The sequence below is a fragment of the Acanthopagrus latus genome, chromosome 16, assembly GCF_904848185.1.
Source record: "Acanthopagrus latus isolate v.2019 chromosome 16, fAcaLat1.1, whole genome shotgun sequence".
Taxonomy (NCBI): domain Eukaryota; kingdom Metazoa; phylum Chordata; class Actinopteri; order Spariformes; family Sparidae; genus Acanthopagrus; species Acanthopagrus latus.
This window is the reverse complement of record NC_051054.1, coordinates 13,154,037-13,178,790: the sequence shown is the minus strand read 5'-3', so window position 1 is coordinate 13,178,790 and position 24,754 is coordinate 13,154,037. Positions and strand designations below refer to the sequence as shown.

At 41.6% G+C, this 24,754-nt stretch overlaps 1 protein-coding gene across 3 annotated transcripts in view; it reads left to right on the top strand.

Annotated features, from left to right (window-relative positions):
• The window catches only part of evla (Enah/Vasp-like a), a 39,033-nt gene that overhangs the window by 2,822 nt on the left and 11,457 nt on the right, over positions 1-24,754 (top strand). The window contains exons 1-3 of one of the 3 annotated variants that reach the window (XM_037071797.1): positions 2,859-3,146; positions 22,858-23,026; positions 24,071-24,251. In XM_037071797.1, the coding sequence (XP_036927692.1) occupies positions 3,124-3,146; positions 22,858-23,026; positions 24,071-24,251 (373 nt within the window). In that variant the 5' untranslated portion in view covers positions 2,859-3,123. Of the gene's footprint in view, positions 1-2,858; positions 3,147-22,857; positions 23,027-24,070; positions 24,252-24,754 lie in introns of those variants that run through there. The other 2 variants (XM_037071799.1, XM_037071798.1) reach the window with 2 other exon arrangements.

Here is a 24,754-nt window from a genome sequence, read left to right as displayed (position 1 = left end):
GCCCATCCGTCAGACTCAGAATAGTAGAGCTTAACCCCCTTAATTCTTTCCATTCATCCTCTGTGATAGTTCTTATCACTGCTAATGCCATATATTTTTGGCCTCAAGTGGGATTTAGTTGTCACTCTTACCCCTCTTTTGGATAAATATAAGTGACTTTTCTGGAAAGAGAAATGATTTGCACCAGGGTCGGGTGATGTTACGCTGCAGTGGCAGCCCCATCACTGTGTCTATGGATGTGTTCATGTCTAGATCTTGTCTGTATGTGTGTGTGTGTGTGTGTGTGTGTTAACTGTACAGTAGAGTGGAAAAGAATCATTCTTTGTTTTTTTATGGAGAATAGAGCATACATAATCTGGAGTTTCCCCTGATTTTCCCATGAGGTTGACATTTGTGGTGTTGAGTGAAATGTCTCACTTTAATGGTTTGCCGTGAAATGAAACACACCAAAATGATTTGGTGGACGTGGATTGCAAACATTGTATCTGCTAAACAAGAAGAATGTTGGCATCGTAGATTGACGATGTATGTTAGCGTGTGGCTGGAAACTCGTAGCCTTGTTTAAAGCACAAACGAGAAAACAGATCTAAAAATGGGTACAAAAATCAATGACATTGGGAAATTCATCATACAATAGACATGGTGGTGAAGTAGAGCTGCATGATATGGTCAAAAGATCAGATTGCAGCGAATTTTGACAGATACTGTGCGCCTGATCATTTTTCCATCACATCATCCTGAAAAGGAATATTGAAATCACGATGGTGTGACATTTCTCGGGGTTTGTACCAAACAAAGACGTTTTCTCACAGCTAGAGAACAGGATTTGTAGGCGGAGGACATCTCTGCAGCACCACAGTACTTCATTATAATGCTGGTTTTGTCACACAGTTTGCCTTTATCAAAATATTGCAGCTTCTTGCGATTTAGATATTGCGCTTGGCCACGTTTCAGTTCATTGTGCAGCCCTTCTGTAATACTAACACAGCCTCCACAGCCTCCGCTGTTCTGAGTTTAGTACTAATCAACCAAATGTAAGCATGCTAACACACCAAACTGAGATGGATGACGTGGATTGTGAAGATTTAATCTGCATCAACAAAGACAAACAGGCATGTGAAACTCATAACACAGTATCATGATCATACAGGAGTCTTTAATGTAGCAGCAGTTCCATGGTGATTCAGTTTCTTCAAGTGTTGATGCTGTTTTGTCTGCCTCCTGTAGGTGTCAGCAATAATATATGAGAAGAGCACTGTGCTTTGCATTGTCTGCAATTATATAGGTCAAGTAAGCACTTCATTAATGGGGAGATTACAGACTTCATATCTGCATATCTTTCTGGAACAGATCCCTCCCTGAGGAGAGAAGATAAATCCGAGGGGTTGCATGAAGATTTAGGATCAGGAAGTGGAAAAAACATACTCAAAATTATATATATGTTTTTTCTTTATTTTCACAAGTAATCCGTGCATATAATCGAGATAATAAAAAAAGAGAAGTGTCAGAAGAGCTCAAGAGGTCATCAGTCTTATGCAACGTTCTCCAAAAACAATTAAATAATGTGATTTTTTTTAAATGCAACAAAAACTAAACATCAACAAGAAGCTCACACAGTAAGCCAAAGAACTAACCAAACAATAGACAATGATTTGATAAAAACATGAAATCCCTTAAAATGTATCAAAAATTGCATTCTTCTCTGCTTTTCTTCCACATGTAAACCACTGGACAGTTTTACATCTTCAAGCACGTTATAACAATTTAATTTCTTGAGCACTGTTTTTTATTTTTATTTTATTTTTTGCAAATATAGATACCCCTTAGCTTTTTTTTATCATGCGCCATACATACACATTACATTTATTCCCTTTATAATGTTTTCACATCTCGCACATCATACACAAGCTTTGTGTTGTTGGAGATTTGACAGTGAACGTGCATCATGTGTCCTTTTGGCCTGGTGGAGGTCACATAGGCTGTGTCAGATGACATGAGCACATACTGTGAGAAGCATTTATAGCCAAGTCACAATGTGGCCTCGCTCATATTTTCATAATACACACATACATAGCTTCTTTTTCTTTCAGATGCATATTCTTGTATCATATATAATACAAGCCCTGTTTTTGTCTAAAAAGTTTATCTTGTATCTCACTGACCCTCAAGGCTCCATTTTGGAGTCTGTTGCATGTTCCGTACTATTTTCTCAACCCACAAAGCCTCCTAATCTTTCGGTGGACTAGACCGGCTCTTTGTTTGTTTCCCACACCTCGGCTTCGTCATGGCAAAGGAGCTTAATCTGCTGAGTTTGCCTCGGCCAGATGGACCACCGGTCGAGGGCCAATTCTGACAAAACTGCGAGGAAACCACAAGTGTTGCAGCCGATGAATGAAGCCCTTTGTTGCTGGAATATATAAAACTAATCATTACATCTGAGATTTAATGTCTTGTCCTCTTTACGAGAGCCGAGCTGAATGAATGGATGTGTGAATAAGCGGGTGTGTTGCCGTGTGTTTCCCCACTCACTGGAGTTAATTGATGATTACAGGCATTTTTTTTTTAGGTCAGTTACCGTAGTATCTATTTAAAGCGTCATCCTGCTTTTTCCCTGAACCTTACATGCTATAGAGGGGCGGCTTGTAAAGGCACTCCTGTTTCCTATACAGCCCAACATGTAATTTCCATCCAGTGGAAATGATTCCTTGGAGGCTGAAAGACGGCACTCCAATCCTCAGAGCGGAGAGAGGTGACTGGTCCAACACAGGTCACATGATCTCCTCTCTCTCGCTCTCTTGCATTCCCTTACTCTGTTGCAACACTCCTCATCTCCCTCTCTGTCTCTCTCTCTCTCACTCCTTCCCTCCCACTCTCTCTCTCTCTCTCCCTCTCTCTCTCTCTCTGTCTCAGTCTTATGTCTGCTCTGTTGGCGTGGAGGATTTTTTTTTTCTTTAAAAGAGAGAGAGGTTTTTAGAGGATGTGAAGACGGAAGGGAAAAGGTTGCTCCAGCATGTGTACCGCTCTCTCCTCTCAGGCTGACACTTCCCCCTCTCCTCCATAATCTCTCCCCTTTATACCTCTTTTCATCCTTTGCCTGAGGATTGGACTGACTCCTTCAGCGACATGTATTCCCTGGACGACTTTGGGTAAGTCGAGCCCTCATCATCATCTCCCTCCCTCTCGCTCTGTCTCTCTTAGCCTTTTCTGTGTGATTTTTGAGTCATGTGCTTAAAGCAGAAAAACTGGCTTTGGAGTGTTGTTTCTTCTCTCCTGAGTGTTTCTGTTTAAAGCCTGGCTCAGCTTCCAGACCGCAGAATCTGTACTTGTGGGATTGTTTGTGAGCAGCAAAACCTGCATTTCTTTTCTGAATCATCCGCCTCAGCCCTACATGCTGTTGAAAAATGTGACTGGCCTGAGTTGGAGAGAAACCCAGGAAAAACAGGAGAGGGAAAAACTCCTCCAGGAGTTGCTGACTTTCTCTGTTCTGTCTCCTTCTTTCCACTCCTCTGTCTGTGTTTTCTCTGGAGCCAGCTGTTTGCAGAGGAGCCTGATTGGTTACCCTCCAGCATATCTTTCATTGGTTCGGTCTTTTTTCCTGGGAAGGAGGAATGAGCCGCTCGCTGTCTGTCGGTGTGTCCGCTCAGCTGCTCGCTGTCGTTCACGGGATGGATCCCATCTGACTCGTTGCCCATGAGACAGGAAGAAAGGGATAGAGAGCGCTAATCTCTGAATGGCTGAATGAGTGGGACTATCAAAAGCCAGATGACACAAGGATAGAGGGGCCGCTGTATAATATGGCCTTGGCAGATTACAGCGGGCCGCAGTGATTTGTTGCAGCTCAAATACAGATGTGGAGCCGAGTGGGGTAGAGGAGATAACATCAGAGGTTTACGCTTGACCGCGTGCACTCTAGTAATCTACTGCAAAGTACAGTACATCAGAGGGGAAACCTCTCTCACAGTATGTTCATTATTAAAGAGGACCTGCTCGCACTAGCATGGTCATTCAGACTGTACTCCTGCAAAATGTAACAAAAAAGATACTTGGATAATTAGGCCAGTCACAGTAATTACATTATTGACTGATCCTATCTTAGATTTATCAATTGGTCAATTTATGTACATATCCTTGATCATTCTGGCTGACGTCGATATCACCCATTGTGTTTATAAAGTGCAGCAGGAAGGACGTACCTCTGGAGGCAAAACGGAAAGTTTACATCACCCTCTTTCCATTATTTTCATTGGATTTTGGATTATTGCTGAAAATGGGAAAAGTGCGTGATACCTACATGTTTTATTTGCGACATAATCTTCGCAAATGCCCATCGCTTGAATTATTTCTGAAGCGTAAACGAAATAAAAGTGAAAAGCTAACATTAGGCTAATACAAACTACAGTGCTGTCCTATGACTTCACCGTCACCACCACTAAGCTTTCCGCTACATTATATGATAATACTTTACTATGAATTGATCAATATATTTATGAAGTAAAAGTTAGAATAGTTTCTCACTGAACGTTCCTGTCCATTATTTTTTACTTTTGCAGTACAGGGGCCCCCTCCTCTCTACGTCACCACACTTCACAGCTCCTTCCTTTATTCTTCTAAAGGCAGCTCTCTTTGCCTCTCTCTTTTCTTCAAGCGTTTTCGTCACTTGTTTGTTAGTACAAGCCGTCACCCAGACCATCACCCACATCATTGTAATTTAAAAAAAAAAAAATCACTTACAGCAGCTTTTTCGGCCTGTAAAGACGGACCAGTGAGTAGATGACTCTCCACGTTTGGTGTGAAGACATTATATGTTCCAGACGCCCTCTGTAGTCGCATTAAGCCACCTTGTTTCAGGCCTTTAACCACTGAATAAAACATTGACTTCAAGATGAGGGAACCCGAAGCACAAAACTTCCATGTTTTCGTTTCTGCATCACTCTATATGCTTGTTGGTTCACATACATTAAGAAGAATAAAATAAATGTTTTACCTTCTATGAAAAAATGTAAGTAAAATTTTGATTTATTTATGTTTCATTTATTTAGGATTCCGAATATATATATTTTTCACATGCCAATTCCAGTGTCTGAATATTACAAACAAACTGATAAGCTCCTTCAGGACTTGCTATTGTAATATCATTATATAGGAATTATAAGAAATATAACTTATCCCAATTTTTTGTCAACAAAACATTAGTATAGAGGACAGCAGGGTTTAAATTTTTTTGTCCAAATTCATGGAAATGCTTTAGAAAAGCTGTCTTTTATCAACCTTCACCTAAACCATCCTGTCATCTTTTCATCCCATTCTCCCCTTTCTTACCATGTCAACACATAAGTAACAGTACATATTCTACTGAATGACTGTTGTATTAAAGATAAAAATACAGGACACTTAGAAATACAGATGATTCAGTTATTCACTGACTGAGAGATCACTGAGTTAAATCAAATATGAACACGCTTATATTCCTTCTTTCAGTTTGTACACACCATGTATCAGTCAGTGTATCCTATGTAAGTGCTTTCCTCCAAATGGAAGCGGCGTTTCCCTTTAAGGATCAGGATTAGTGACAGAAGCAGACACAAGAGCGCTGAAGAAGGTGGAGGGAGGCGGAGGAGCTGTAGAGGTGGGGGAGGGGTTGTGTAGAAGTGGGGGTTTCTACCCATATTGTACTGTATGTGTGTCCATGACAATTAGCCTGAGGGCCAACTGGCATCTATAGAGGTGTGTGATGAATAAGTGATGTCGTCATGATGTTCAATATGCTGATTCCTCACTCTGGGAGGCTTCACTGCTGATTACTGTGGATATCATACCATTAAATGGACTCCTTAGATTAACACAGCGATCCATAATTAAGCTTTAATTTTATGATGCCTTAGTTTCATTCGGTATTTTGAATCAATTTATCAATATAAAACCAATACTGTGTCTGAAGAGTCTTCATAACGGACAGTAAATGCTTCTTATAACAGAAAGACATCCACATCACTATGATTTTTTTTTTTTTTAGGAACACAGTTGTGACATCTCTGTCCCCAGAGCCTTATAAAAATGCTCTGATGAAAGTGTGCAGGAGTTTGTTTTGGTCCTCTCACAGTTACTTTATGATCCGACACACTTGTCAATACGATTTTCTAGAGCGCCGGAGCTTTATAGTGTCTGCAGGGAACATAATAGGCTCCCCCAACCCCAAATAACATCATAATCGTAATATGGCAAAGGGCAATATCCACATCAAGGGACCTGCAATTTTGTGATAAAGGTTAAATGTGCCACAGCACAACATATAAATGAACAATTGTGGTGCCACAGAGATGCCCGGAGAATGAGGTCATATTCTCCAGATGTAAAGGAACATGCTTGTTTGATATAGTCGCTTCTTTTTTTTATGTTCTTCAGTGAAAATGAAATGCAAAAAAAATATCCCACTAAATTTGTGACTTATGTAACAATTGTTATATTTGTCAGAGTATTGCTGTGATTTTTTTTTTCGCATGCTATTTTGGCCTGACCTCCATCGCATTGTTAGATCAACAATACAGAGGGGCTTGAGATGATGTCATCACACTAACAGATACTCATGTCAGACAAAGGACATTAGACTGATGACGTAATACAATTCGTGGGTGACGATAAGACTGTATCTGAGGAAATGTCTTTGGTCCCAAAGATAATCAAGTCCTGAGTACATCTACTCTTGTCTTCATCTTAAAGCATGTCTGTGTTGCAGGGATACTATGTTCATATATGTGTGTGTATATTATATATTTATATTGTTTATATATCAGTATCAGCATATGTTGTCCAATATCAGCCATTTGTTTAAGAGAACCTAATGCTAAATAAGATAGATCCCAGCAAAATGTACTGTTTCAGTGCACTGATTCATGACATATGACATGTCTTTCTGGACAAAGTTGAGATCTTTAAAAACATACTAATTTAAAAGCTAAGGGTTGCAAGAGGTGAAGACACATACAAAAAGGGGATGAAACCCGCAACCCTGCTGAGGACTCAGCCTCTGTCATGGGACAACTACTCTTGAGCTAACAGGGCGCCCCAAGTTGATATATTTAGAATTTTCATTTCCACTGGTTTTTGTGCTAAATTTAGCTTTTCACACCAACAACTACACAATTTAGTGGGATTACATCTCACTAATTACCTAAATTGTACCCATAAACACTAAAGTTGTTTTTTAACTGAATGCATATGCTGATAGTATGTAGGTTGTATATATGTGTAAACCGTACCTCTCACAAAAGAAAATGTTTAATCACATCCATGCATTGTCACGTGTTTGATGTGATCACTTGCCCTGCAGCATTGAGCTTTGCCTGTGATCATTTTCTAAATGTTAGTGAGCGGGCAGCATCCTCCCTCCTCAGGGCACGACAGAGCCTCGTCTGCGCAGATCGAGCTTGTTAACATTTGCCCGACTGGCCACAGATATGTCCTGCAGCCCAGCTGGGCACTCAGATCTTCCAGCAAGCCAACGGTGTTTCTGCTGTAACAAGTCTGGTAAAAACAAATCACTTGTGACTGGCGCTCCCATTCAACCAATCACTGTTGACTGTGACCCTCATTTAACCAATCACAAGTGGCAATTTTTGTGCTGCGGAGTGGCATGTCACGCCTCGTGGCGGTGTGACTGAGTTGTTTGCTGTCATAGCGGCATATGAAGTCAGCTGTTAGAGGGAGGGCCAGTGAACCAGAGAGGTCAAAGTTCAAAGAGTAATAATCTGTCATCCTCACACTGGAGTACTGTCAGTCCTGTGTGTGTGTGTGTGTGTGTGTGTGTGTGTGTGTGTGTGTGTGTGTGTGTGTGAGAGAGAGAGAGAGAGAGAGAGAGAGAGAGAGCTCTTGATGGGTGAATTTATTCCATGTTTTGATCACCAGCCTTGACAGCATCCGCTGGTAATGTTTTCACCTCGTGAGTCTGTGTGTGTCACGGCAGAAAGTGTTCCTGGAGACACTTATTGTAGGAGAAACTAACACAGAGGTGTTTATATGTCTGCCTGACTGTGTCTGTGGACAGATATTTTCAGCATGATAGCGTAACAACTGTGCAAGATGCAGTCATGTAACTTTACACGATTGTAGTTCAGATCAAAACGAAGGCCGACTTTGAAGCAGTGCATGAGAACTCATGTGATTGAATGTTGTAGTCACCAGCAGTCAGTGCATGAACATGTTGATGGGTTTTGCAACTGGTGTGATCCCTTTTAGAGAGTCTCTTGCCTTATTTATTATATTTGATCATCGTTCAATCATTGCCTGAAGAAGACCTGAAGCCTGTCAAAGGGTCACTTGAAAAACGCTGGAAAATGTTGGATTTTTTTAAAGCTGTCATACCACTATGAATATTTTCTTTGAAGTTTTCAAGAAAAAAACAAATAATGATATTTTGACCAGTTCTAAATTTTGGTCGTTTAAATCTATTTTTTAACTTAAATGCACATTTTCAAGGAGGAAAATGAAAAGAATTTGAAGAATTGTGAACAGGACCCATGAGTAGGATGTTTAATGAATTAACAAAATAAAAAAAACTGCCAGGCCGATAGGAAGATAAATTGTAATTGTAACTTTTGTTGCTGATGCGGATAAAGACAGTTAGAGATAGGGCATCCATCCTTCCAATATAAGCCATTCATCATCTAGTAACTACTGCAGACATTTTTGTGGTACAGTTAACTCCATCCAATAGTTGTTGAGATATTTTAGTCCAGACTGAACTGGTAGACCAGTCAACCAAAGAGCTACGCCGCTAGCCTGGCTAAAGATAAACTTGTCAGTGCTGTGTCATGGAGATGCTGCGTACATTGATATCATTATATCAGCATCAGCTTATATAGGCCAATTCATCAGTCTAGTTTCTAGTTTTAATTTAACCGGAATACAGTCTGGACAGAGTGCCTCCAGCCAGTGATGAAGCTGAAACGCCTCTCTGATTGAGTGTTGGTTAGTCGATTACTCAGTGGATGTTAATGGACTTTCAACACGCCACCTCTCCCAATTAATGTGCGTCGTGCATGTCGGTGTATGTTCACTGACTCCACGCGTCCGCCGAGGTCGAGGGCATCCCAATCGATAAGGAGTGACCACAGTCTGAACCACTGGCTGTTAATACAGGCTGTGCTTAATACTGGGTGGCTATGGCAACAGCAGGCTACAGTGGGGGGTCACAGCACACACACACACACACACACAAACACACACACACAATCATTAAACATTAGTGTGTGTGGAGGGGGGTAGATGCTGGTTGAGACGGATATGAGGTAATCTCCCTTGGGTTAACAGTATGACAATAGCAAAGAGGTTCATTCGCACACACACACGCACACACACACACACACACACAGGGCGCTCATCTGTTATGCGGTCATCAGACAACAGGCTGGTCAATGACTTCATCCCTGCCAGTCTGTCCGTCAGTCATCTCTTTGTTGCCGGATGGATCATAGTGGATGCAGCAGAGCAAGAACTCAACGCTGAGGGACGCTCTTTTTTTTTTTAATCTCATTTTTAAGTGGATCTTTTTGTTCTTTTACAGCCGTCGCTCTTGTTTTTATGTCATTTATGTGGCCGGCTTTTCAGCAGGAGGATTAAACTGCACTTGATGAGTTATAGTTTGAAGGTAGCGGAGCAGCACAGGAGGGACTTTGTGTCTTAGGCTGCTGCGGTTGCTGTTGTTTTTTGCTGTTCACCAAAATGGACATACACCGGGTCCAAGTGCTTCGTTACTGCCTCCCTCAGAGTGTCAGTGACTCAGGGTTGTTTTACAGCCACATCGCTGCCAGGTTTGTACCCACTCTTTGTCCGACAGTGTGTGTGTGTGTGAGAATGTGTGGTCACTTTTACTTCCAGTGTACGTCAAAGATGGGCGATGAAAGTTAAATGTCAATGGCAGCAATTTGGCTGAACAAAGAGATGAAAACATGTGGGTTTATTTCAAATACGCACCCTTGACGTCTGATAGTTTTTGATCATTGTGTGTGAAGAAAGTGTTTTTATGTTTGAGCAGCAGCACAGACAGACAAATCTTTCCCTGCTGTATTTTAATCAGAGCTAAAATACTAATCTTTAATCTTAATCTGGCCTCAACAAACTGTCGTTCACACACAGAATTAAGGTTATTTTGGATTACTTATTCTGTGCATGGATCAGTTGATTGTGACTGCAAGCAAAACATCTCAGTTTTAGTGTCTTGTGTGTAAAAGTGAATTGTCAGAAGTTGTGAGTCTGATGTGGGTTTTTTTTTGAGTCTCTCCTCCTGACTCGTTGCATCATTTCAGTCAAAGCCAGGGATGCTGCAAGAGAGGCTCAGCAGCCCACAGTGTGAACACCACACCGAGCATCTTCTTTATTCTAAACACTCTGCAGCCTCACATAGAGCATCTCTGAATAGCTGGGCTTTGTAAGGGTTCTGCACATGTTTAATTCACACAAGTATTGAAGACAGCATGGCTTCTGGCTAAAATTGCAGCCTTTCGGGCCAGTGCCCTTCTCCCTCTCTCTCTGTTTTCCGATGGGAGGATGGAAGATGCGGACAAGAGATGGAGAGAGGGGAGGGAGGTTTGGACGCTGCTGCTGCTGCTGCTGTCCCAAGTGAGAGCTGTGGGATCAAACAGCTCTGTTGGCTGTCATGCTATCAGGAGGGAGAGGAGGAAAGGGGGGGGGGGGGCGTTGAATTTAAAAAAAAAAAAAGGACAATGAGGTTTAATGTGGACAGTATGGGCAGCTGCTGCTTAAAAATGACCCGAACAGCTCAATATGTAGGACACAAGAATCTGACAATTATCATGGCCAAAAGAATTCCCGATATTATTTGTATTGTGGCGATACTTAGACATTATTGTGGTGTTATCAAACTTATCTGGATATTTGTCGACATTTTCTGTCAATTTCATCTTAACTCTGTTCATTGTATGTATTGTCTTCTTTTTCTCAAATGAATAACTTACATTAAATGCACACATTCATTGTGAGTGTAGGGAGGTGCTGAGAGAGTCTGTGTGACAGTAAATGTCTGTCGCTTCGACGTGATTTTTGCACAGCAGGAGTAAATCAATGAGTTGTGGCCACACAACAGATCCATGCCACATTAGCTAGCTCACAGTTAACTGTTACTGCAGCTCTTTCTTCTTCTTTATAATTGTATGGCGGTTGGCAAAGCGCATTACCCCCACCTAATATAACCAAGCAAGAACAGAAAGGAACAATTTAAGAGGTGCTGTATTATTTACACATTACTATCATATGTCTATTATTAAATCTTTTTATTTTGTATTTCTGAGAATTTATTTAATGTCGTACATCTCAAAATATACTGCTGATTCCGAACGTTATCTATATATCCCTGAACTTAAGTCAGAGTGGACAGAAGTCACAGTGATAAATACAACATACAGTAGTATTGCAGTAAACATTCAGTGCAATGAGTTGACATAAATATGGCTGACCCTTTTTCTATATTTTGAGCTGCCTGGTTGAATTAAATGAACTGTTTCCATTCCCATGAGTGTGTTTTGGTGCCAGTACACCTGTAATCAGTCACTTATATGTATTTTAGTGTATTGCAATTCATGGGAAGCACACAGTCAAGGAAATGCAGAATATAGGTCATACATTTCTGTCATTATGTGTGTGTGTGTGTGTGTGTGTGTGTGTGTGTGTGTGTGTGTGTGTGTGTGTGTGTGTGTGTGTGTGTGTGTGTGTGTGTGTGTGTGTGTGTGTGTGTGTGTGAGTTAAAGTAACAGTGCTGGAAACTGATACATCATGGCATGAGACTGAGCTTTTTGCACACAACTGGGACATTTAGCTAAGAACATAAGCACATTAATGCGGTTTGCATTAATGCCATTAAGACAGCAGTTCTCTGCGCTCTCTCTCTCTCCCTCTCTCCCCCATTTGGGGCTTAATTTTAGCCCTTTCTGCATTACTGCATGGGAGTATCACTGGGGCGGAGGTTAGATAAACACACCATGGTCTAGCACAGTTATCACAATCTGGGCAACGCCGATGGATCAGGGACGCTGAAGCTTTCATGACACTGTGTGTAGCTTATGAGCATCTGAACTCATCCGCTAGTATATAATAGTCTCTTTGTCAGTGGGATATGATGCATTAGTGGAGGTGATGGAGATATCTTTTCTTTAAGTCTCTGAATCCTCTTTGCTGTGGTCGTAATCGAGATTACATTTAAAAGCATGTTACTTAAATATTCGGTGTTGATATCTCACGTAGAACGTCTCATGCATATTTATACTACCCTACAGTAGAAGTGCAAATGTAGAATTTGGCTCCATATGAAAGAAACATAAGTCTTTGGTGCAGTCTCAAGAGGGGAAAACTGCAAATCTGAACCTTAAAGTGTTAGGTATATATGTTGGCAGATGAGATGACATGCAGTTAGTGGGTTACTTTTTTAGGTCGACTTAACAATCAAAGACTTAGAGATTAGAGGTACAGAAACTTTATTCCACTCCTGTGTCTGTGCTGTGTAAATATGTAGACACTACAGGCTGTTAGCTGTCTGATTAGCTAAACTTAGGATAAGGACAGAAAATGCAGGGAATGCCAAAGTGTAAAAATGACAGATTTTATGGAGTCACGTGCCGCCTGATTTATTGACTAGGAGCAGTAACCTGAGTCTCCCAGCCAAGAAATAGCCTCACCCAGCAGTCGGCTCGGAGGATTGTTGGTGTTGTTTATTATGGGACCATCACCTCCTTGAACTACAAGGTGACAAGGGTCGTGCTAGTTATCATGCTAACTTCAATAGTTACCCTTATAACACGGTTCACTCTCTGTTGATAACTTACTACTGCTACTTTTGAACGTCATAAACTAAAATGCTTACATGTAATCCGGATCTAGAACATAACATGCGAATAATAACTCTTCATGACTCTTTGGGACTCTTTTTTAGTTCTAATTACAGTGGTAGAGTGTTCCTCATGTGAAGCAACATCAGTGCAATCCCTGAAATCTGGCATCTGTCGCGTATCTCCTTCTCAACAAGCTAACTGTGCTTTGTTTGCTCACTTACAAATGAGCAGACTTCACACCGCTCCCCGGCAATACAGTTGGCCTGTGCTGTTTTTAGTTTCCTGCGGGCCTCCTTCCCTCCGTGTGCCTGTGAACAGTACTTTCCCCGTGGAGCAGATTAGAGGTCTTGTACGAGAGTTAAGTCCTGGTTAATTTAGATTTAAGACTGCAGTGAGGTAATGATCTGCCTGCCAGGCTCTGTCTCTAATCCAGCCAGTCAGACAGACCTCTTCCCTCCGTCAGCTGGACCCCAGCACACACCCAAACACACACACACACACACACACACAGGCATCCATACTGTAAATGTACACACCCCCACCTATTCTATACAAAGGCATTGGCTTTGCCTTGCCCCAAAATTCCCAGTGATCCCTGGAGGCTATAACCCTCACGGTGGCCGTAATAATGACAGACAACTCACCGAATCTATACACAGTAACCACTCTGTGTGTGTGTGTGTTTGTTGGGGAGGGGGAGGAGGGAAGTCAGTGAGTTTTAACCATCATTGTGAGGACATTTATGGATTGTGAGGACATTTTGGCTGGTCCTTAGGTTCAAATTAGGCATTGAGTTTAGATGGTTTGGATAGAGTTAGTTGTTAGTTACTGATTTATGACAGTGCAACCCAGTATCTTGCCAGACCGTGGAAAAGACCCCTTGGTCCACCTTGTGACCAATCTTTCATGTTTGGCAGGCCTAACCATGAAAACAAAACGGTCTCATTCGGTGGTCATGAAACCACCAAAACTGCCTGGTTAGTTTCAGGAAAACGTTGTGGTTTGGCTTGAAATAGTTATATCCATAAAACAATCACATCAAAATTGATGTTTTTTATCACATAAGTCTTGTATTATAGCAATTAGTAACAACAAAGCAGTTTGTAGGTATTATTATTGATAATTTTTTTAATCACCTTGAAGAAATTAAAAATGTTGATGACTCATCGTGCACTCGGGGGCGTGTACACATTTGTATCCAGTAAACTCCTTCTCAATTTGATTATGCAGCTGCCATGGATGTATTATAACCTGTAAACACATTTTGTTATTCACTGACTGGAGGTTGCAGCTCTGCTGCAACTTGTAATACATGTTCAGTGATATTGGCAAAAAGCACTCCACCAGCCATTTCATAGCATCTTTTTAAATAATCACTAGTGACTCAAACCCTGGTCACCTGGACTTTCTGGCTCTCTCTGCCGCGTTTGTCCTTTGGTCTTGTCATTATCACCCCCTGCTGGTAGAGCACCTTCACACACACATGTACTTATCACACCTAGGCGAAGGAAAGACTCACTCACACTCGGCTGGTCAGTGACGTATACAAGTATTGAAATGTGTGTCTGTTTTGTCTGTACGTATGAGTGTTTGTGCCTGTCTGTGTCTGTCGCCCCAAGGCCGGCCCTTCGCTAAAAATATCAGTGTGTGTTATTTTGGGTGTACGTACAGCATGGGTACCATAATATACCCTGTGTGGGTGTATAATTATGTATCTCTGTTCCTCTTGAGCAGACAGCCTCAGTCCTCAGCAAGATGAGGACATGAGCTGACGTCCCGCTGGAACCGCTGTTTGTGCTTTGCATTCACAGCAGTCTGTTTACATCTCCTCTCATGTTCAGGATCAACCTAAACTAGATGGATAGCTGAGGACATGCTTATTATACAGAGCTGGCGTGGACATAGTTTAGTCTCTCTCCACCCCAGACAGCCAGATTGAAGCTGTGACAGCATATTTCCCTGCTGACATAAACACCGTCCATCTGAAGATGCCATTGTTTGTTTACTGAACCTTGGTTTGAGTTATAAACCCTCCCTGACACTGACTATCTATGTCTCTATTAGTACAGACCAGGGGTGGCATAAAAACTGTGTAATTATCACTCCGGCTGCACAGGAAAACCTCCCCGGATTGCTTTCGTCTCTCAGCTGGCGCTCATCGTTCAGGAGGTTATGATTTTTTTTAAAGCTACTTAATTAGCATGAAATGAATTGATTAATTGGATACATGAAGCTGTCGCCCGCTGTGCAGATCGACTGCTGTGCAGATCGACTGCTGCACCCTTTAAGATGGGGCAAATAATCAGGGTTAATTCTGTTCTTTGTCTCCAGTGTGACAGTTGAGAAAGGGATTAATTAGGATTTTCTGTTTACTATCAGGTCTCTTTTCATTATTTTATGAAATCAGTTCTGCCCCCTTGGTGAGCATTGGCAGAGGCATGAGAGACTGGGGCACAGGGTTGATGAAGACTGAGTCTGTTGTTTATATTTCGAGCTTTATATGGAGGTAATTCAATAATTCTGATACAGGCTAATTCTTTCAAGCAAAGTCAGGAAAAGCTTCTTTTTCATTCTTACATACAGTCAGTAAATCAAACTGTTAGATCAGCCTAGTTTAGATGGGTGTCTGTTGAATAAGGGAGCAGCTGTGGTAGGAAAATGCAGCCTCTCGAGCACTGTGGGGCTCAAAACTGAGGACTGACATGAGCGGTAACGCTTGAAAAATAGCTATTGCAAGTAATGCACAATCCAACAATAACTTGTCGCTGCCGTGGCTACAGAGGCAAGCTGGAGGTGGATTTGGATCTTTTATAGATTGTATCTAAGGCTGCACAATGAATCAAAATATTATTGAAATCACGTTATGGCCAAGAGCAACATCCAGATCGCAGGAGCTGCCTTTTTCTTTTTTTTTTTGTAAAGCAAAAGATTTGTGACCAGACAGCGTTTTAAAAAGCTCCTCTTGTGCTGCAGGGAAATCAGTGAAAATGGTGATACAAAAAGGACCATTGCCACAAATTGTGATCACAGTCGTAATATTGTAGAAAAATAAAGGTAATGTGATTTTTGTTTTCATGTGCAGCCCTGGTTAATGTATATCTTTATGAATAGAGAAAATCCTCAGCTACGAGTACATCGTGGCCCACAGGTTGAAGTTGTAGGCCATGAACTGCGGATAGCTGGAGTCCAGTCAAGGACCTTTTGTTGCATGTTGTTTTCCATCCCTTTATTTCCTGTTCCCATCTATCAAATAAAGCTTCAAATGCCTCAAAACATACTATTAAACATTTTTGGGAAAGTATTTAATTCCATTTGAGTGGAGGTGCTACATGGCCACTTAACTTCATCACTTATGTTATAACAAAGTTAAGTATAACAAAGCTAGACTAACTGCATTACTCAAGGAAAATTTAAAGTGGGCGAAAAGGAACTTCTATTTTTGTTAATTGTGGCAACCCTTGTTGATAAAAGTGCTATGAGCAGCACCGTCCAATGATCTGGATCTGGCTGTCTTGTGTGTTTGTTTTGAAAGCAACTGAAGGAAAGACACAAATGATTAAAAATTTGAGGTCATGTATATGTTTGTGGCTGTGTAAGATTAACAGCGATGATATGATGCAGGTGAAATAAGATGGCGATATTAAGAATTACTATTCAGAAACAGCCAATCTTCCCACTGATGGTCTTGCTTGTTTATGTAGGTCATATAAGGGGATTATTATTCAGTTGAGAGTGTTTCATAACCGGTGTTGAGACTGAACCAAGAGGACTCTCATAGTGATGTCTAGCTTTGTCATTATCCAGTATACGACAGTACCTGTTTATCAGCGGTCCAACATGTATAGATCTTTGCTGACGGCACACTTCTCTACAGCCTTTGGTCGTGTTTTTCAACATTTAGTTTTCATCACCACGCGTGGCCGATCTGAATGACTCATCATTTGTTCGGGTCTGTTCGGGTGCCTTCCACTGTGAACCAGCAGGATGAAACAATTACCCCGGCAACAAAAGCTAATTGCCATGATAACAGAAGCTCTGCCCTCGGGTGCTACCCAGAGAGAAATCCGCATGCACCCCGCCGCCCCGACCCATTCTCTCAGTATGCCAAGGAAACGCTTTCCCTGCCTAAATACATCCAATGATTTAATGGTGAAGCTGCGGAATCTCCCGGAAACCTGAAAGTGCTCCACCTAAATACAGTATACACACTCAACCCATGCATGATGTACACAGGATCAGGCTCAGGCATCATTTCTCTAACCCTCCACTGAGATGCACTGCTAATGGACTGAAAACACACAGCCGTGACACTGAAGAGAGTGCATGTATAGGATTTGTGTGGAGGAGGGTGGGGTGAGTGGGGGGCACATATGTCTAACCATGTGTGCAGGGAAGTGCTTTGCTTAATTCAAAAGCCTGGGAATGTGGCCTCCTTTTCACCACTCGCCTATGAGGCTTATTTGACATGAGGAAGTGCTCAGCGTGGCAGAAGCCTTCATATCCTCTCTGCCCTTGTTTTTGTCTCTATTCATCTCCCGCTCTCACTCTCTGCACTCTGTGCTCCTTGTCTTTTTTTTTTTTGCTCTCGGCCCGTCTCAGGCTGCCTTTTGAGGTGAACATTATTCAGACTCCGCTGAGAAATCTGCTTAGTCCAGCAAAAACAAGGTGAAAAAAAAAGCTCAGACAGGAGCTGTTGGCCAAATCAAGTCGAGCTGATCCTTCATATGAGCCAGACTTTAAAATCAGGAAACATGTGTTTTCTCTGCACAGATAATTATATTGTCAGCTAATAGAAAGAAAAAAAGAAACAGCTACAGACTTTAAAAACAACAGTTTAAATATTTGTTGCTCATCTCATTAGCCTCTCAGTGTGGTGTGAGGAACAGTATTTCTTTTTTTATTCATGAGCCGGTAGGGAGTGGAGCGCTTATGCATTTTTAAAGATGTAGTGTATGGAATACACAAGAGGGAAAATACCAGCAGGCTCAAACCTTCAGAGGATTGGATTGGCCCGAAGAGACTAACTGTGCACATGATCAGTCAGCTGTCGTTCATTCAGACGATCTGCACCTTACTGAGACAGAGCAGAGCAGATTTAATCAATATTCTTATATTAACAGTGGTTCACGTGACCGGGGTCGATTGTGAAGAACGCACTGACTCTGCAGGAGCATTTTGGATCGTCGTTTAGCTTTTGCCGTTTACATGTATGGAACATGCACATGTTGACATGTACTACAAAGCACAATTTAATATATTGCAACTTACAGTTTCATATGGAAGAAGCCCACATATGTTTCATGATACAATCCATAGGGTTTTGCTTCAAGAGTAATATTATGAAATGTATTTTAATTTATACACAGGTAATATATACAGATATGTATTTAAAAATCTATAACTTAAGATACAATTTGACTCTATTACTAGACAGTATGCTTTTGGAAAATATATGGTAATATTTACACAATGTAAGAACATTTTCAAAAATGATAATTCCTTATATTTAATAATTATTTGCAAATACTTGATCAAAGATGATGTTAGTGTTATTTTCTCATAAAGATAAGTTAAAATAGCACTGTATTCCAACAGTGATACAGGATTAAACAGATTTTCTTGTTCTTTATAGCACAGTTTCTATCTTTTGTCACTGAGACCCTCAGTGACAAAAGATAATAGTAGTTGGTGAGGTGTGACAATGGCGACGCTCACCGTTGCAATAAACATCCATTGACTTGACTAAGAGATGTTCACAGGTGAGGTCATGTTTTATCCACGTTATTCACATTCACCTGTTTCCGTCGCATCATCTGATGTTTCCCCAGAAGTTGTAGCAGGAGGCCATCTTTGAAAACTGTGAGTTACATTTAGAGTAATGCAAGGACACATAACAGATTGCGTTGTTTTTAGACATTTGAATGTGGAAATCTTCCACACCGTCTCTTTAATTTGACCTTCAGTTCTTCCTGTTATGCTCATTCCTGCTCTGAGCATTGGTTTGATTCATCGCGTTATTGTAATGTCACTTGATTTGTGATTTTCAGCAATAACTGACCTTTCTCGGATTATGCCATATCGCCGGTTTCATCACAAACACATAGTCATATCTCTACTCAACCACCCCTTTTTTCTGAAAGTATCAAGCGTTTGAGCAAAATGAGCCTCTTCATGTTTTTGTTGTCTGTCGATGCGGCTGTGATGTAATGCAGCCATCATGCGCCCTCTATTGTGCCTTGTCTCGTCTTCGTCATGTGACCTAGGGAGAGTCGCTGGATCAAACACAGAAGCATTCGGCACGCTGTCAGAAGTGGTGAGAGGCCTGTGAAGGTCTGGATGAGGAGCTTGCTGAGGAATTGTCTCAACCATCACCATCCTCTTCCTCTTCTTTTTTTTCTTGTTCCACATCCCATCATGTGTTGATTGAGCAATGTGCTGAGCGTAAATGAGCAATAAGACGAGACGCCAGCTTTATTTCGGACTGCTTGACGAGAACTGAAACCGTCAGCGTCAAGCTGGAGGCACTCGTCCATCCCTCTGGCCCAAACTGCTCCAGAAATAGGGTCTGTTTTTGTAAGAAGATCCATGAAAGAGATGCAGCCACCTCCCTCCTCCCCTCCCTTTCCTTTTCCCAGGGAAACTCTGGTGGTCTGTTGGGTCTCTGAAGTGGGGAGAAGTGTCTGTTATGTGATTAGAGAGTCTGTTTAACTTATTTAGAGATGGAGGAAACATGATGTCTGTAGTTATCCCTCATGGTTTCACATCCAGAATAGGAGGTTCTCCTTGAACATAGAGGTGGGGACCTTTTTCCATTCATTCATCCTGGCTCTCAGTGTTGAAACTCATTATTATTTTCAACTGGAAGGAATCGACTTTGAACTTAAGGAGGAATCTTGTCCATGTCCCGGCTGTCAAACGCGTTTTGATTTTGATTTTGAATTCAGATTCCGTTTAAATGTGTTTAAGGAACTTTCCACTCTCATTTACTTGTGTTAATGACAAATGGGTTTCCTGTTTGATTTTGAAACACGTTTCCTGTTTGTCCCTAGATGGAGGGTCTCGATTGTGTAACCGTTTTCCAGCCGTCAGCATCTAGACTCGCTGCTGTCTTAATTTTGTCTCTGCTGGAATCATTGTCATAAATAAATTGTGTTTTGATAGCTTGGACGTGATATATCGCTGCCGGTTAACTCGACAACAGTTGTGCAGTGGGGAATGACGGACGTTGGAAGGAGGGAGGGTGGTTGTAATCGTGGGAGTCGTTGATGAAATCCATCTGTCAAGTGAGCTTTGCAGGCCTCTCCCTCGGGAAAAGCACAATGTGGCGGTGCAGTTTTTTTTTAAGTGCTCTGATATTGTTTGCATGGGGATAAACATCTGTGTACACCTGCCCCCTGTCAGAGAGGTTCATTACCCCTGAGATTCTTCTTTTGTCGCACCCAAAATGCGCTCAATATCTCTATGTTTCAAATGCTGAATATCAAGGGCATCAAACGACAACGGTAAAAGATAAGCGGCATTCGTGTGAAGCCATTAGCAGCACTGCTCTCACATCACTGCTGAGTTATTTGAGGCTGTTCAGCCCACCGCAAGGGAACCGGAGAGCAGATGACGGCAGGAAAGTGAGAGGAAGCCGGCTGAGACAGAACCATGTGTTACAGCGGTCCGGGGGAGGGAGAGAGGGAGGGGGGTCTCTCAGGTGTCATGCTGACTTCCTCCTGCAGAGTGGCACATCGGAGGAAAGGTTGTCAGGGGAGGGAGGGAGGGAGGGTTCATTGTTGGTGTTTGAATGTTACAGCCGTCCTCAGGGAAACCAAGTCCTCGTAATCTGGCTATTCATATATCTCACTTTATTATTGCTGGCATTTTTATTGTTAATGTAACTGGGGTAAATTGCCAGGGGTTCAACGTTACGCCGTATAATCTCATTCACTTCAGGCTCTCAAGATGATAGAACAATTGATCATACTTGGGTTCTTTTTTCCTCGCTCTCATGCACTGTTTTGTAATATAAAGTGTTATTCTGCCAGGAAATCTCTCCTGAGGAATCATTTCTCGAATATTAATGTTTTGTCAAATTTGATGTAAAATTGGATTTAAAATGTGACTGTAAGGCACAGTCTTTGCCTGACTGAAACTGTATCGTCTCTCAAGAAAAGTCTGACAGGTTGTGTGAAAGCTTGAATTTTAAAGCTGCAACAGTTTGGTTAATTTGTCAGTCAGAGAAAACAAATAATTTGCATTGCACGAGTATGATATTTTCACAGTACAGTAACCGTCCTGGTCTCATAGTATCATAGTATACAGTTTTTCACAATACTGTATATGATTATTATTGTCAAACTGTTGAGCAACCTCTGTCTTATAATTTCACAAAATATTATACAGACATTAAAACTTGAATTTGAGATAATTTTTTCACAACACCAATACGTTTGAAGGAGTTAGCAAATATAAGCCACACGGTATGATTTTAACCCTTTAAGACCACTATATGACTGCATCCTTACAAACTAACTATTTTGATGATTAATTAATCATTTCATTTAGTTTTTTCAAACAAATATGTGAAACACATCAATTGTGAGAATGTGTTGCTTTTGTTTGTCATTTTTTCAAATGTCAGTCAGGCAAATCATGATACTTGATGTTGATCACTTTTGGCTCTGGGATGTTGTGAACATTGTCTCTACTTTCTGGCATTTGATAGATTTAATGATTAACTGAGAAAAATAACAGGCAGTTTCAAGTTGCATCATTTTTGATATTGATATCCAAAATCTAAGTACATAGATTCACATCATGATAATGATATAATATAGATATATATTGCCCAGCCCTAACCTGATCCTGTTCACCCCTTCTGCCGCAGTGACCACATTTGTTTTGTTTTGCTTCCTGTCATCTCGCTGCAGAGGCTACGGCACTAGAATACCTTGACAGTCAGTGAGCACATCAGCAGCGTTCCTCAGTTTGCTTTTCTTGGCCCTCACGCCTTCATGCTGCGAATGTGTGACTCGCTGCCAGAGAATCGGTCCCTCGGGTGTTGGAAGTGAAAATGAGAGAAGCATTTAGTCGCTTCACAGGTTCTGCAGGTTAACCTCACCTCCACCCGGACACATCACCTCTCCACCTGCTGCCATGTGTTTCCATAGGAGGCCGTTTTAACACCTTCAGGCCCATGCGGTGCTGAGGTCATAACAGTAGCGTACTGTATGTGGTTCTGTGTCTCCTCCAGCTAAAGCACTTGAAAGTGGTGATTTTGTGATGTGACCACATAAGTCACTGGCCAAGTTCCTCCTCTTTTCAGTGATCCCTTCTCAGCTCTGTGGTTGCGATGACTTTATGCTTATTTGTCACCGCGTGTTGTGTGACTTTTTTCATTTGCTTCTTACCAAATGAGCCTCCAGCTGGTGATACGCTTTGCTGATCAAACACTTCTGTTGCGTTTTTAACACACTGTGTCATTACCCAACACATTGCACACACACCCTCCTGCACTGCTGCAGGGGAATTTTCCAGGGTTCAGTTTTAGGTTGAGGTCTTGTTTATAGCTCTTAAAAAAAATGGCTGTGCAGCGCGCACGCACACCCACACACACACACACACACTGTCAGATTTCTACAGTGGCAGTGTCTTATTCCTCATGTGGTGACTTGTAGTGGTCGCTGCAGAAAGGTGTGGCTCCCCAGTGACCCCTCAGCTACCCAGATAATCACAGAGTAACCGTATCTGCCTGGTTTTGATTTTATTGACCACCATCACATTTGCGCTTTTCTGGTGTGCAGTAACGTATTGAGAATGACCAGTGCTGTGAAACATCTCCATGATCCAGTAGTCTCTATTATTTAGAGAACCGAATCCTGCTCACATTACAGGAAATAACAATCACGTGTTTTTTTTTACGAGAAACTGATAAAAGAAAATGAATTGACCGCATCTCTGAATAGCTCTCCAGTCAACAACGCGATGTTTCAATACACAACTTGACTCTCATCATGTTCTGTCTCTCTGCCATCAGTGAACAGAGTATCTGCCAGGCGCGGGCCTCGGTGATGGTCTACGACGATGCCAGTAAGAAGTGGGTGCCCATCAAGCCTGGGCAGCAGGGCTTCAGCCGCATCAACATCTACCACAACACTGCCAACAACACCTTCAGAGTGGTGGGCGTCAAACTGCAGGACCAGCAGGTGAGAGACATTTAATCAGCATCAGCTAAGACTGTGACGCCCAGTGGATTTCATGGTGGAAGAATTTTGTCATGAGACAGTTAATTTTTGCGTTCATTAGTTCTTTCCCTCAAACCGTTGTCGAGATATTGGAGCTTTCATACGAATCGGAGGAAGTTTGTCAGTTCTAATCACAGCTTGGATGTTGGTGTTAAGGCTTTTCACAAGTCAGAAACTCATAATCACAGTAACTCTGATATGGCATGAATGCAACACTAGCAAAAAGCAAGTTGAGAAAAATGTACATTTACGTTTACGTCTTTTCTTGATGGATTTGGTGCAATATGATTGTTGATAATGCAGCATGATGATCAGGGGATTTCGAAGTCTGAGACTGCGGGCCTTGCCCTCAGACAAACTCCACCTCATCCTCCTGTAGTTAACTTCATTAGTTTTGCTCAATTCCTGGAGTCCTGGATATAGATGGTATTTGATCCCATAGACCTTCAACAATTGAGCCAAGATAGTCTAAAATTGTTGTTTGTTGTTTCATCAAATACATAAAAATCGTCATCAGGCATGTTTTTTTTCCACTCTGGTGGAAAAAGTGAGAAAAAAACCAAAAATGTGCCCAGACTACTGTAAGTCTATACTATCTCTTTAATAAAATCACACTCATTTAGGCAATTGTGTGTGATCTCCTTTTTTTTTTCTTATAAAATAACTCATACTAATATGTTTCAGCGTCATTCACTGAGACGCCCACTTTGAACAACTCTGTCTGAGAACTAACCCCGGCTCTTTGATTGACTTATTTTGACTCCAAAACTTGAAGCTAATTGTACACGATTGAAAAAGTCAAGCAAATCCACATTTGGTCTATTAGTCACTTCATATAATTACAAGAAAATGTTCTTGTATTTCCTAATCAACCTACAGAGGATAGAAAATCCTCAAGCAAAGCCGAGCACAGGGACACTGGTGTTGAATGTCCATACAGCTGTTAAGATATCAAATCCCCATAACATTTTAATTCACAACTTAATTTTCCATCCCTTCTTGCAGGTGGTGATCAACTACTCCATAGTGAAGGGCCTGAAGTACAATCAGGCCACCCCAACCTTCCATCAGTGGCGTGACGCCCGGCAGGTCTATGGGCTGAACTTTGCCAGTAAGGAGGAGGCCACCACCTTCTCCAACGCCATGCTGTTCGCCCTCAATGTCCTCAGCTCACCTGACAGTGGAGGTGAGGATTCATTAGATATGATAGAAATGAATCTTTTTGGCATTTAATCACACAGTCCGCTCTGTTGTCCTTTCATTAAGGACTTTCTCCGTGAGGGGGCTGAGGGCCTGATTTGTATTTGACTTCCTGGCACATCTTACGGAATGTTCTTGAATCTTAAATTATGGGTTCCTTAAATGGATTGTGGTTCAAATGACAATGTACTGCTTTCGTCTGTGATCACACTATTTGGTCTTCATAAAGAATGTCCTGTAACCACAACCAAATAATCTGCATAGTTTCGAGTGCACGTAGACTCTCTATGATTAACACTTTCTCATCAGACCTGTTAAACAGGAAGTACATTGTACACAGACCAGAAGTGTGCTCACCATGAGCGGGAATATTGACGCAATGGCGCAATAATTATATAAATTGTTGATTATGCATCCATATTCAATTCACTGCAATGTTCAAAGCCCATGAAGCGTACCTACTTAACTAAGCTGTACTTCCCTCTGCTG